Source organism: Zonotrichia albicollis, chromosome 17, assembly GCF_047830755.1.
Source record: "Zonotrichia albicollis isolate bZonAlb1 chromosome 17, bZonAlb1.hap1, whole genome shotgun sequence".
Taxonomy (NCBI): Eukaryota; Metazoa; Chordata; class Aves; order Passeriformes; family Passerellidae; genus Zonotrichia; species Zonotrichia albicollis.
Window position 1 is genome coordinate 7,996,498 of NC_133835.1, and position 13,394 is coordinate 8,009,891.

The following is a 13,394-nucleotide window of genomic DNA, read 5'->3' on the forward strand; positions in this document are numbered from 1 at the left end:
TGGTCTGGGGGAAAGACACACTGAGCTCTGACTGCCCACAGTGTGCTGAGCTGTGTGGGCTGTCCTGGGATAAGGGGGGTCCTGGGGAGGACCAGGGGTCTGGGGATGGCATTAACTTGCTCAGGAGATTTGAGCTCATTTGTGTGCCTAAACCTGGCAACTGACAGTAGGAATTCTGAAAGAGCTGGAGTAATCTGCTTGGGAATGGGATGGTTCAGAGACAGGTGCTCAAATGAAGCCTTGGATATTTGACCTACAAAAATCTGCAAAGAATCTCCACGTGTGAAACAGGAGCCTTGAATGGAGGGCATTTTGCATGTGGAAGGAGAGAGCTCCTGGTGCTGCTGCCAGATGCTCTTGCGCTGATCCTGTTCCATCTGGGATGGCAGGGTCAGGACAGGCTCCTGCCTGCAGCAGAGCCCAGCTCTGGGGCAGAGCCTGGTGCTGGGGTCACTGCTGTTGGTGAAGGTCACCATGGGAATTCCTGTTGAGAGCAGCAGTGAAGAATCTGCCTCTGTGCACTCCTGGTTCCCCCTCTGTCCATCAGTCCTTGTGCTGTCCTTGGAGTGCAGCCAAGTCTGGATCCTGCTCCTGCCTTGGCTGAGGGTGGAGCTGCAGTGGCTCCTCGGTAAACAGAATTAGAGGGAAATGTGGGAGGTCCCTGAAGTCACCTGTGGCCTGCCTCCTCCCATTCCTGCACCCGGGCTGCCTGCGAGCCCCTTTAAATTGCAGGTTGGCAGAGCCCTGGGCACAGCCTTCATCAGCATGGCACCGAGCATCCTCCTGCTGGGGCTCCTCACCCTGTGGGCACAGCTGCAGGCAGCACCCATTGCAGGCAAGTACGGCTGGCTGGGAGAAATATTTAAGAATGTTTTTTCCTTATTTTCATAGAATCACAGGTGTTTTGCAGGTGCTGGTAGGTGCCAGGTTGCTGCTTTGGGAGGGCAAGGGAAGTCACGGGGGGAGTGGGGTGGGATGTGCCCGGGCTATGTGGCACTCACTGCTGTGCCACAGTGAACAATGGCACAGTGCCACCTCTCCCTGACTCCCCAGCCATGAGGGGCTGCTGGCATCAGGGCAGAGGTGCCCAGGAGAGCACCAGCCCCACCATGGCACTGCCATGAGCTGGGAGGCACCAGCGTGGGGAGCTGCCTCAGCCTTGAGGGCAGCAGGGGTGAGGCAGAGCCCTGGAAACCCAGCAGGAAAAGCTGCAGGGGAGAAGACAGCACAGCATCGTGGCTAACTGGGCTGCTGGGTGGGAGCATGGATGGAAGGGCAGCATGCTGGGGCTGATGCTGCTGCTTTCTGCTCTCCTACAGAGTTCCACGGAGTGGCTCCAGCTGGGTGGCCACCACCAGGGCAGCTGGGAAGCACCCTGAGCCTTGAGCCTGGGAGAGAGCTCAGCACGGTGCCTGGCAATGGCAAAACCAGCTCCAATAGAGGTGAAACGGGTGACTCCAGTAGCCGTAAAACTGGTGAGTCCAGTAGCAGTGAAACTGGTGATGATGGCAATAAAAATCAGCTTTGTAATTGCAATGATCATGATCATGGTGGCAACGACAGTGATGGTGATGATCATAATCATGGTGTCCACAGTGACAATTCAAATAGCAAAGAAGATGGTGATGATGGTGATAAAAATGACCTTTTTAATGGCAAGGACAATGACAATGGTAATGGTGGCAATGACAGTGGTGATGGTGTCAGCAGTGACAATTCCAAAAGCAATGAAGATGGTGATGAAGGTGTTAAAAATGATCTTTCTGATGGCAAGGACAATGACAGTGATGATGACAGTGATGATGGCCGTGGTGCTGGTGATGATGGCAATGGTGATGGTGATGATCTCATCAATGATGAAAATACCAATAGCAATGAAGATGATGATGATGATGATGGCATCAGTGATGAAAATTCCAGTAGCAATGAAGATGATGATGATGATGACACCTACAGTGACAGTTCCAACAGCAGTGAAGATGGTGACTCCAATTACAATGAATATGATCACTCCAATAGCAATGAAAATGATTCTGATTATGGGGGGTGGAGATATTAGAATGTAAGGATGTAATTGCCCTGGGATCAGAGATTTTTGGGTTCCTCTTTTGTAGTATCCAGCTCAGGTTACCAGATTTCATGCCTGATCTGTGCCAATAAATGTATCTAGTGAATATGAGAGCTTAGTGTCAAAAATTTCTTTAACAGCTTGGCATCTCAAGTGGGGCACTTGTTCACTTGCCCATTTCCTTCCAAGCACCAGATATCCAAATTTGCAGCAGTGGATGGTTTCACCCAGGAGTTCTGGAGTAAGGAAGTGTAAAATCTCTAAAGGAGGTTCAAGTCCTGCCTTCTACAAGCTGGAGTTTTGTGGGTTTTGGGAAAGATGAGTTATGTACCTGGCTTAAAGAAGGGGATGCCCTTAGCTGAGGCACTGCAGAACAGGGAGAAGACAGTTGGCACTGCTAAATGATCCCTAAAACTCTCACTGATTTCATGCCAGGAGGAATGGTCACATACTACTTGACATGCTGGGACAAAACCTGCAGAAGTGTGGCCCACACAGGGGATTTCAAAGAGACTGTTCTGATTTGCCTTCAGCACAGATTACAGGACTGGTACACAGGGCAGATGGATGTGTATGGGATAACTGAGCTCGGGAAAAGCAGCATCTCAGGAGTGGGGTTGGTACATGATATCCTAAGGTAAATTCCAGCCCAGACCCTGCTCCTCTCTGTGTGCCCAATGAAAAGGATTTTCCACTGTCTGTTCCTGTTGCTTTGCTTTCTGTGCTCACTGCTACTTCACCTGCAACTGCCCAAATCCAATCTGGACAAATTATGCGAGTCCTGTTATCAATGGGCAGCCAGCAATTGTTTTAATTTATATCCATTGACCCTGCATTACAGAGATTTAGTGCTGTGGGCTACTGACATGCTAAGGCTGAGGGAAGATGCAGAGCAATGTGCTCAATGATTTTCTTTCAAATTTGTGCTCCACATAATGAAAACTGGCAGGATTGGAAAGCTGTGGAAGAAAAGCTAAAGGTGGCCAGGGTATGTATAAAAGATGAAAAGACCAAAGGAGTTTTTTGTAAGATGTTGGACACTTGCACAGAAGCTGCCTGTTAGGACAGGAAAAACTATAGCAGAGAGAAATAAGATCTGAGAGAGAAATAGAAGGTTGCAAAGAAGCTGTATTATTGTCTTTGAAAATTGAGAAGCTGCATAAACAGGAAGAAAAGCTACAGGAAGAAAAGGAAAAAAATAAAAGTCAGAAGAAAAGACTGAAGTTATATTTATGTGGACTCCCTGTCCTCTCATATTGTATAGATTAGAAAACTAACTTTTATCCCCTGAAGAATGAGATTGGAAACATTTGGGTAGCCCTGACCATAGTGAACCTGGAGAAGATTGTTCTTTGTTTCCTTCAAATCCCCCTGAATATGAAACCAGGCTCATTAGAGAAACAGAAGAAACCAGTGCACCTTAGGATAGAGTGGGAAATTATACTCTAAACCAGCCCCATTTGATTTGATTTAGATGAGTGATCTGCAAGAGCCCTATGGCTGTAAGCCAGGCCAGACTGAAATCTGGCGATTGAAATCCTATTAAGGCAGACACAATAATGGTCCAGACATTCTGATGCTATTGGACAAAAATTAATGCAATTTTTAACAGACATGGGAGCACGAGATTCAGTTTTAACAGAATGTTGTTGGTTGTTCAGCCTGGTCAGCAAAGAGTTAAAGTTGCTGGAGTAAGCAGAACAAGTGCCAAAGCCAAACCACCCAGGGTAATTCACAGCCCCTGGGCAAGAGCACGTGTTGGCATGAAGTGCATGTCAGCCACTTGCTGTGCGCTCAGAGATCATAGTGAAGCATTTGGGTTTTGGTGTTCTGAAAGGCCAAACCTGGTGTCTGCTGTCCTGCAGGGTCATTTGGTCCTGCAGCTCAAATGCCAGCCCTACCCTGAATTCAGGAGGCTGCAGTGTGTGCTCTGTGCAGCTCCTGCACTCCCTGGTTCAACAATCACTAATGTACCACAATACCCAGCTCCTGCTGCAGCAGAGTGGGATTTCTGCAGCCACACACCCCTGGATGGCAGCACTGGATATGAAATATGTGTCCTTTGTAGCCCCCTTATTAGAGGGGAAAACAAAAATTGGTATTTCCTTGAGAAGGGAAAATATACCTTTAACAAACTCCCACTGGAGTGTAAACATTTGCTGGTTGTTTGTAGTAATTCCCCTGGCAAGAAACCAAATGAAGGGAAAGAATCCCCAGAATGTGAGGGAAGACTGTGGCTAGGGAAAAACTAAAGTTTGTAGCAAAGCTGGAGATTGGAGAGGAGCTGGGGGCTGGTGGGAAGCTGGAGGCATCTGGGAGAGATCTGTGCTGGGGGAGAAGCCAGAGAAGCCTGAGGAGGGAAAGAATCCTGGGTCTGACAGGGAGGCAGATGATGGCAATGATGATGATGGCTGTGGTGGTCATGACTGCTGAAAATTTTCTTTTATTTGAAAGTAGCTGAGTGCTTGTTTGATATCAGGACCTGGACCTGTTAGGTGCAAGTTGAACTTTATCTGAACCATAGTGGGTGTGCTGTGTAGGTAAAATAGAGAGAGTAGTGAAACCCAGGGCTGATAACCTGAACATTATACTAGAATAGACAAAGCTGTAGCTTAAATGTTACTTAAAAATGAATAGCTGGAGTGGGCAGCTCATAGATCATGGTGTGTGAACTGTAACAACCATATTGTAGCATGGACCACAGATCTGAGTGAAACCTCCACCAACACTGACCTCAGAGGGTGTGAAAATGAGCCATGGCAGCCACTGGGTAACAAAGCAGTGAGGCAGTGAAGAGTGAGAAGACCCCAGAGCCCAACAAGACTCTTGATCTGGACTGTCATGTAAGGGATGGGGAGTTTACACTCTAAGGGTATAATTGCTCAGAGATTTCAGTGTTTGAGGTCTTCCTTTTGAGGTTGCAGCTCAAGCTACCAGATTTCATGATTGATCTGTGCCAATAAATATATCTGATAGAGTTCAGAGTCTGGTGTCAGAACTTTCTTTAACACTGATGATGATGATGGTTAAGTGATGGTGCTGGTGACAGTGATTGCACTTGTTGACTGATGCCAGAAGGTTACAAGGAACGTGTGAGGTGAGGAGAGCCCACAGAGTGTGGGTGCAGGGGCCTCTTCCTGTGCCTCACTCTACCAGGGCTGGTCCTGGACACCAGTGGTGTTTTGGGCTGGACCTTTTCTTTCCTGATCAACCCCACACTGGCCACTGGCTGGGTGTGACAAGCTGTCCTTGGTCAGTGCCTGGCACGGCCAGGTCACTGTGGCTGCCCCAACCCTGTCCCTGCCCAGGGACCCTCTGGTGCTGCTCCTGCCCAGGGTGGGCTCAGCAGGGCCCTCTACACACCAAAATGCTTCTGTTCCCTGTGGGAGACCCCCAGAGGCAGCCCCAGGCACGCTCCCACCCAGGACCCACGGAGCATCTCTGGAGCAGAGCAAACCTCCCCAAAGGGTCTGTGGCTCCCTGAGGCTCCCCAGGCATCCTCCCAAAGCCTGAGCAGGGACCCCATCCCTCCCACAGGGACTGAAGGTCTCTCAGGAGCTGCTGGGGGCTCACCAGGAGGCAGATGCAGCAGGAGCCAGACATTGTTCATCACAGACTGGGTTTACTGGGGGTGGGGGGCACAGAGACCCCTATGGCAAGCACAGAGCTGAGGGTGCTGAGGTGGGATTGGGGGGCTGGGTGGTCATCCAGCAGCTGATGGAGCCCTCCATGGCTGTCCAGCTGCTGTCTGGTGTGGGTTGGCTGCACAGACTGGGTCCTTGGTCCAGGTCCAGGTGGGGGCTAGGTGAATTCTGGGAAAGACAGAAATCCATGTCAGGCCCTCCCTCTGTAGTATGACTGGGCACATCTGGCAGCCCCACAGTGGGACCCTGGGGATGAGGGCTCCAGAGACCCCAGACAGCTCTCCCAGGGAGCAGTGGGGGGTTTGGTGATAATTTCTGCAGCATGCAAAGATATAGGGGAGACAGCACAGGTGGGATGCTGCACTCCCAGCCATGGTCACAGTGGTCTCTGTGCCCATGGCTGCACATCCTCCTGCAGCACTGTTCCACAGGATCCCACATCCACCTGTGGGGGTTTGGGGGCTCCCACATCCCCCTGTGCCCACCCACACTCACCTGGGGAGAGCAGCCGGGCCCAGAGGCAGCAGAGCCCCAGGAGCAGGAGCAGGGACAGCAGCCTCATGGCGTGGATGGGCAGCGTGGGGGCTGCCTCCCTGGGCACAGGCAGGGCTTTAAATCCTCCTGGGGTGCAAGGTTGGTGCCCATGACCTGGCCCATGCCCCAGCACCTGACACGCTCCATCCGAGCGTGAACCCTCCCGTCCCCTCCCTCCCTCCCTCCCGCGGGCAGCTGGGCTGGATGAGCCTGGGGGAGGCAGGAAGGTGCTGCTGCTGGTGCTGGGCTCTGTGCGGCCACAAGTGAGCCGTGCCGTGCCACAACACAAGAGCAGGCAGTGCCATCCCCGGCTGCAGGGGACAGGGAGGGGACAGGCAGCAGCCAAGGGCCGGGGGACTCTGCTCGGGTCCCGGCCTGCTGAAACAGTGCAGGAGCTCCCCGGGCCGGCGCTGTGGAGCAGCCCGTGGTGCCCTGGCAGCTCTCCGGGCATTGTTCTGCCTCCGGGAACAATCGCTGGCTCCCGAGGGACGTCCTGTGACCGGACACGGTCCACAGCCCCCCGCTGCCAGCGGCCCCTGAGCCCTGCATCTCCTGGCCAGGCGCTGCCCAGCTGGCCCAACACCTGGGGACAGGACAGCTCCAGGGACACCAGGTCCTGCTGCTGGGGACAGGGCTGGGGGCTCAGCGTGGGCTCTGCAGGGCTGCAGCAGCGGGTCTGGGGGCTCACATTCCCGTCACCCGGGGCTCAGGCAGCCCCTGCCCCTTCCATGGACACTGCGAGGTGTGGCAAGGACGGCACCGGAGCTGCCGGGGCTTTCCCTGACAGAGGTTTTCCTTCCGGGAGTGCCCGGCCCTGGGAGAGGCAGGAGGGCTCGCTCTGCACGTGTGTGAGTGTGTGTGCACACGTGGCAGCCAGGTGTGGACACGTGTGTGTGTGTGCAGTCCTGGCTCCCCGTGCTCCTGCTCAGCCCCTCGGCTCCGCTCCTGCCTGGCCAGCGACATCATCCCCATGGCACAGGCTGCCTCTGTCCCTGTCCCTGTCGCTGCTGGGTGCCGCATTCCTGGGAGGTGCCGCATTCCTGGGTGTTCCCCGGGTACCCCGTCACTGCTTTCCCATGGAGGTGGCCTGGCTGGTGGCTCTGCACCCATCGCTTGCCCTGTGTCAGGGCAGGACAAGGGGGTACGGCACAGGTCCTCCTCTAGGAGTGGTTTTCTGTCATGTGAAACATCAACATCTATCTGAGAGCAGCCCCCCCTCATCTTTGGCACCGTCCCTGAATGCACCGTGGTGTGGATCCATCCATCCAGCCTGGCCATGCTGTTACTGCCGGTGCAGGGACCGGCGGGGCTGCTCTGGAACACACAATCCATTCGTCCGTGGTCACCCGGCTGCTGCGATTCCCCGGGGAAAGAGCAGGAAAGTTCAGCCCCGGTGGATTTTGGCGCTGCCAAGTCCCTGTGCAGGGGGGTCTTTCCCACTGCCCACCCTGACTCTGCACCTCCGGCACGTCCCTCCGGCTTTGCTCCCGGCCCTGCTCAGGACAGGCCACGTCACCGTGTCCCGACCGGGGACACCGCCATGACCTCATCCCGGGGCTTCTCAGGACGGGCAGGAAAAGCCGCGGCGGGGCGTGGGCGGGGGGCGGCACCGCCCTCCCAACCCCACCCGACTGCGGCTCTCCTGGCCCCTCCCCACGGAGCTTTCCTCGCCCTCCGCTTCCCCCTTGGGACAATAATTACGGCGGTAATTAGGATAACAATTATTCTTGCTGAATGGGAACATCTTAATGTGTTTCTGCCTCCTTTGGCAGGTTTCACCCCACGCCCACCCGCGGGTACCGGCGGTGCCTCCCAGCTCAGTGCCCGGGGCCAGCTGGGAGCCGTGTCCCAGTCCCGGGGGGGCACCAAGGCAGGATGGAGCCCCCGGACCCCCGCCCTGCTGCCAGGAGCAGGGACCTGCACAGGGCACAGGGCACGGCTCTGCTGTGCCGCGGGAGGGGACGGGTGAAGGGACGGCCCCAAACCGAGAGAGGTGATGGAGGAGGTGACAAAGGGACAAGATGGGGATGGATGGGAGCATCAGCGGGACCTGCCTTCCACAGCCACGATGTGGTGGTATCCACAGGCTCAGCCCTGAGCATGGGCCCGTCCTGCCCGGGATGCTCTCTGTCAGACGGGAGGGAGCATGGGGGAAAGCCATGAGGGAGTCACCTCTGGCACAGCCTTTCCCCAGGACCTGCACCTCAGGGAGCACACAGAGAGTGGAGCTGCAGCGTGCTGTGCCCCAGCCCTTGCCTGGCTGGTGGCTGCCCCAGAGCTGGCAGCGTCATCACCCCTGGCAATGGAGAGGCCAGTACCAACCTTCCCCAAGACAAGCTTGTCCCCAGGAAGCTGTGGCAGCTGCTGGTGCTGTCCCCAGCCCAGCCTGGCTGCGCTGCTGCCACCCAGCTGGGCTCCCTGAGGGCTGTGCTGGGACAGCTGTCCTGTCCTACCGGTCCCCCCAGCTCCAGGGCTGTGGCCAGGATGCCACCAGGGAGACCAGGCCCTGCCCGGGTGTGGCTCATTACCTGCATGGCAGGTATGAGTTTGGTTTAGGCACCAGCCCTGCTCCCTCCGCCCCTCCTGCACACCTTAAATCCCAGCCCACCACACCCGGGGCCAGACCCGGCCATCCAGGGCACCATGGAGCTGCCACCTGGCTGCCTTCTCCTCCTTGCTGCCCTGCTCCCCCTGGCCAGGCGGTCCAGCCCGGCCCCGCACACAACGGGACGAGAGGAGCTGGGCATGGGTGAGTGTGGCTGGGTCATGGCCTGGGAATGGGGGGATTTTGGGGTGCCACTGCTGCCCAGTGCTGCCCACTGCCCCATCTGCTGCCAAGGGGGGGACTGTGGGAGCCTGGGGCACTGGGGCGCAGCTGTGGCCCCTGCTGGGTGCCTTTCAGCAGCCTCCTGGCCACTGTGTCCTGCAGCAAAGCCTGGCTACTGCTACCACATCGCAGAGGTGGAGGACCTGCTGGACAAGGACTGTGGCTCCTGCCACACGGGTGCCTCCTGCTCGCGCTGCACCAGCGATGCCGACTGCCACGGAGTCACCAAGTGCTGTCCCAGCAAGTGTGGCCACACATGCCAGGAGCCAGTGCTGGGTGAGGACTCAGTGGTGGTGGGGCTCTGGAGTGGCAGTGTGGCATTCCTGGGGTGGGTGACAGGAGGGGTGTTGGCTGACATGGGGTCGCAAACTGGGAAGGGAGGTCCCTGGGGTGTTCCTGAGCTCTTGATGTCTCTGGGGTGTTCCTGAGCTCTTGATGTGTCTTGCAGACCCTGGGGGTCACCACACTGAGTTATGGGGAATCTGCTGGCGTGTGGGGCTGGGGGCAGGTGTGTGCAGAGCTGTGTGCTCTGGGCACCAAGGGTATGGCAGTGAAAGGGAACCAGAACTGTGCAGGGCTGTCTGAGGGGGTGAGAGTGCTGAGCGTGGTGATGTGTCCCCCCTGCCCTGGCTCAGCCTGTCCCTTTTGGATCGTGCAGACTTCTGCTACCTGCCCTCAGTGTGTGGGAACTGCAAGGCTCTGTTCCGCCGCTTCTTCTTCAACGCCTCCAGCCAGCAGTGTGAGGAGTTCATCTACGGCGGCTGCGGTGGCAACAGGAACAACTTTGAGACCAAGGGGGAGTGTTTCCAGGCCTGCTCTCATGTCAGTAACTAGCACTGTGCTGTGGGCCGTGGGCCACAGCTGCTCCTGGCCCCTCTCCTGATGTCCCAGCTCTCAATTCCAGGTGCCTGGCAGTGCTGGGAAGTGGTGGCTTCTGCACAGCCCCTGCCTGGGGGAAGCTGCTGCTGTTGGCCACATCCCTGACCCTACAGGGAGACCACGGGGCTGGTGGCAATGAGGGCTGTGGGCATGGGTGGCCATGCTGGGGGCTGTGGCTTGCCTGGGAGACTCACTGGCCTAAGGACAGGGACATGTGCCCATGCCAGCACTGATGCCCCCTCCTGTGCCTGGTGCCTGAGCCGAGGAGCCTGTCCCTCCCCCTGGACTGTGACAATACACGGACGGGTCCCTGGATGAGCACGTCTGGGTCTGGTCCTTCCTGCCTGTGCTGGCAGGAGCAGACAGTGCCCGTCCCTCTGGGCACTCCTCCCTCATGGGCACGGGGTGGTGGGTGCCCCAGCAGCATGGCACGGCAGGGCTCACCCAGCCACCACCCTGCAGCTCCCATTGCCACTGACGGGCTCCCAGCCCTGCCTTCCAGCTGCCAACATGACCTGACTGGGAGCTGAAGCCACTGAATGACAGAGGAGGAACAGCTTCTGCCTTGATGGACACCTGGGGTGGTGCCCGTCCCCACCCTGCCCTGACCCTGCACTGCTTCACTGGTCCTGTGGCACCAACTCTGGCTGAACCTCCTGGCCCTGGGGGCCTCAGGTGATTCCAAAGCCGCTCCAGGACCACATGGGGCAGCTGGGGAAAATCAAGCACACACTTTATTGCTGGAGGTGGTGGGGAGGGGACAGGACAGCTGGGGCTTATGACTGTCCCATGTTCGCTACCTTCCTGCTGCAGAGGAGCTGCTCTCCCATCACACAGCATCTGAAAAGGAGGATGTGCTTTTAGGGAGCAAAGAGACTGCAGGAGTGAGGGACCAGTGGCCACGATTGCAGCCATGCTGGCCAGCTCCATGAGAGCTCCATCCCACTCTGCATCACTTCAGATCCCCTCACCCTGCAAATGCCTCTGCTGGCACAGCAGCGGGAACGGGCCCCACAGTGATGCTGAGCTGGGAGCACTCCAAGGGCTGTGCCCTTCATACAGGTCAGCTGGCACCCTGCATGACCTGCTGTTAGCCCTGGGGGTCTATGGTGGCCACAGGCCTCCTTACCACCAGGCACCCGCATGCAGACGTGGCCGCAGCCATTGCTGCAGCACTTGTGGCCCCAGGGACATTCCTCATCCAGGCTGCACAGGTCCACGCAGGTCCCACCGCCCCCAGGCACGGGGCACGCTCCAGCTCTGCCTGCAGGGCACAGCACCCTGCCATGGACCCCCTGGCTGAGACTCCCCATGTGTCCTGGGGCTGCACTGGGGCTGCTGTGCCTCACCTCCAGGAGTGTCCATGCAGACACGGCCGCAGGAGGTGCGGGAGCACCTCTGTCCCCAGGGACACTGAGAGTCGGCCTCGCACTCATCTGAGCAGCGCTCAGCACTGGGCTGGGGCACAGCCACAGTGTCCTGCTCTGTGGGCAGGGCAGCATGGTCACCTGGTGACTAAGCTGAGGCTGTGTGTGCTCATCACTCACACAGAAGGATGGGGAGGCATGGAAAGAAGGATGGGACAGATCATATCTGTGGAGGGTGTGAGACCCCACAGGCACAGCTGCCTTGGCAGAGCCAGCTCAGGGTTCCAGTGTGGTCATGGTGAGGGGTCCTCATTGGGGATGAAGGGCCAGGATGCCCCGGGGTGGGTGCCAAGGGGACCTGGGCTCTGTCCCTGCTGGGCTGGGTGGTGTGGGGGGCTGACCTTGCAGAGAGGCTGGTGTGCAGATGTGGCCACAGCCGTTACTGCAGCACTTGTGGCCCCAGGGACACTGCTCGTCAAAGTCACACAGGTCCAGGCACGTGCCCCCCTCCCTGGGGGTGGGACACACTCCCAGTCTGCCTGCAAGGTAATCACACAGCTGGGGCACATCTGGCCCGGGCCACCTCACCACTGGGCACTCCAGGGCAGCCACACATCTCCCGGAGGGCCTGGCTGGTTCTCACCTCCAGGGATGTCCATGCAGACATGGCCACAGCCGATGCTGGTGCACCGCTGCCCCCGGGGACACTGTGAATCAGCCTGGCACTCCTCCACACACCGACCATCAGCTTTGTCCCCGCTGTCTGCAGGGGCACAACCGTGCTGTCACCTGGCTGGCCTTGAGGGGCTGTGCCCAGCTCCCCCAAACAGGCTGTGCTTTCTACCTGTGGTCACGGCCACGCACTCGCGGCCGCAGCCGGTGTCACAGCACTTCTCCCCTCGCCGGCAGACGCTGTCATCCAGGCACTGCCGCCCGCGCCGCAGCTCCCAGCACGGCCCTGCCCGCGGGCACTGCCCGGGGTGCTCTGCCCGAGGAGGGGGCGCGGGTGAGGGCGGGGGTCCCAGCCCCAGGGCGGGGGTCCCAGCCCCGCTGTCACATCTCTTCCCCCCGTGCTCACCTTGGGCAGGGCGGGTGCAGCGCATGGCGCAGCCCGAGAAGCAGCACTTCTCCTGCCGGGAGCAGTCCCTGTCGTGGCTGCAGGAGTCCGTCTCCGTGCACTGCTCCTGTGCGTGTTGTGGCCTCACCTTTGGGCACTCACCTGGTTTTTCTGAGAGGGGCAGGAAGAGACAGCAGGAGGAGGGACCACCCTGTATTGCAGGCACCTCCTTTTGTGCCTCGGGGTGTCCTGGCCCGGGGATCTGAGTGCCTGCTCTGTGGCAGCGCCGTCCCACATCCCGCCCCCAGGAGCTCTGATTCCACCGCTCCCGGTGGCATCACTGCTCTAGTGACCGTCTGCTCACCTGGTTCGGGGGCTGAGCACACGGAGCCGCATCTGCTGCTGCTGCAGCACTTCTGAGCGCCCGGGCACTGCCAGTCCTTGGTGCAGGCGGTGCCACATGGGGCCAGCGGAGCCTCGTCAGCCAGCGGGCAGATGCCTGGTTTCTCTGCGGGCAGGAGGCAGCGGGGCTGGGAGCGCAAGCAGCAGCAGCGGGTGCTCCCCACCCAGTGTCACAGTCCCTGGAGCTGGAGGACACCCTGCCCGTATGTGGCACCTGGGGATGGGGGCAGGCAGACGGAGTCGCAGCCACGGAGGCAGCACTTCTCCTCTCGGGGGCACTCGCCATCGTGCCGGCACCAGGCTCTGCAGTCGTAACTGGGGAACAGCCCGGCGCGAACCGGGCAGAATCCGTCCTTCCCTGCAGGCATGGAGCGGGGTGGCTGCTTGGAGACACAGCCGTGGGGACCAGGGCGCATGGGGCTGTGGAGCCTTTGGGGCGGCTCGCAGCCCCCTCACCTGGGCTGTTTGTCCCACAGTGCCTGGCGCACAGCTGGTGACAGCACACGTAGAACGGGGGACAGTCCTCGTCCTTGAGACATCCCCACTGGTGCTGCAGTGGCCTTTGGGTCACTGGGGCAGGGCTGGTGTCCTCTGCACCGTGGAGCAGGATGAGAGC

The 13,394-nt window shown here is 58.4% G+C and overlaps 2 protein-coding genes across 2 annotated transcripts; one reads left to right on the top strand and one right to left on the bottom strand.

Moving 5' to 3' along the window:
- The first annotated feature begins 332 nt into the window (after positions 1-332).
- On the top strand, positions 333-2,181 carry LOC141731095 (uncharacterized). Its single transcript, XM_074553582.1, has 2 exons — positions 333-835; positions 1,320-2,181. The coding sequence occupies exons 1-2, from the start codon at positions 649-651 to the stop codon at positions 2,057-2,059; spliced, it is 927 nt and encodes a 308-aa protein (XP_074409683.1). The 5' UTR covers positions 333-648; the 3' UTR covers positions 2,060-2,181.
- A 9,205-nt stretch (positions 2,182-11,386) lies between these two features.
- On the bottom strand, positions 11,387-12,278 carry LOC141731079 (WAP four-disulfide core domain protein 18-like). The gene is made up of 3 exons (XM_074553413.1): positions 12,164-12,278; positions 11,963-12,082; positions 11,387-11,858 (listed from the first exon to the last, which is right to left on the bottom strand). The coding sequence occupies exons 2-3, from the start codon at positions 11,976-11,978 to the stop codon at positions 11,629-11,631; spliced, it is 246 nt and encodes an 81-aa protein (XP_074409514.1). The 5' UTR covers positions 11,979-12,082; positions 12,164-12,278; the 3' UTR covers positions 11,387-11,628.
- Between the last annotated feature and the right edge of the window lie 1,116 nt (positions 12,279-13,394).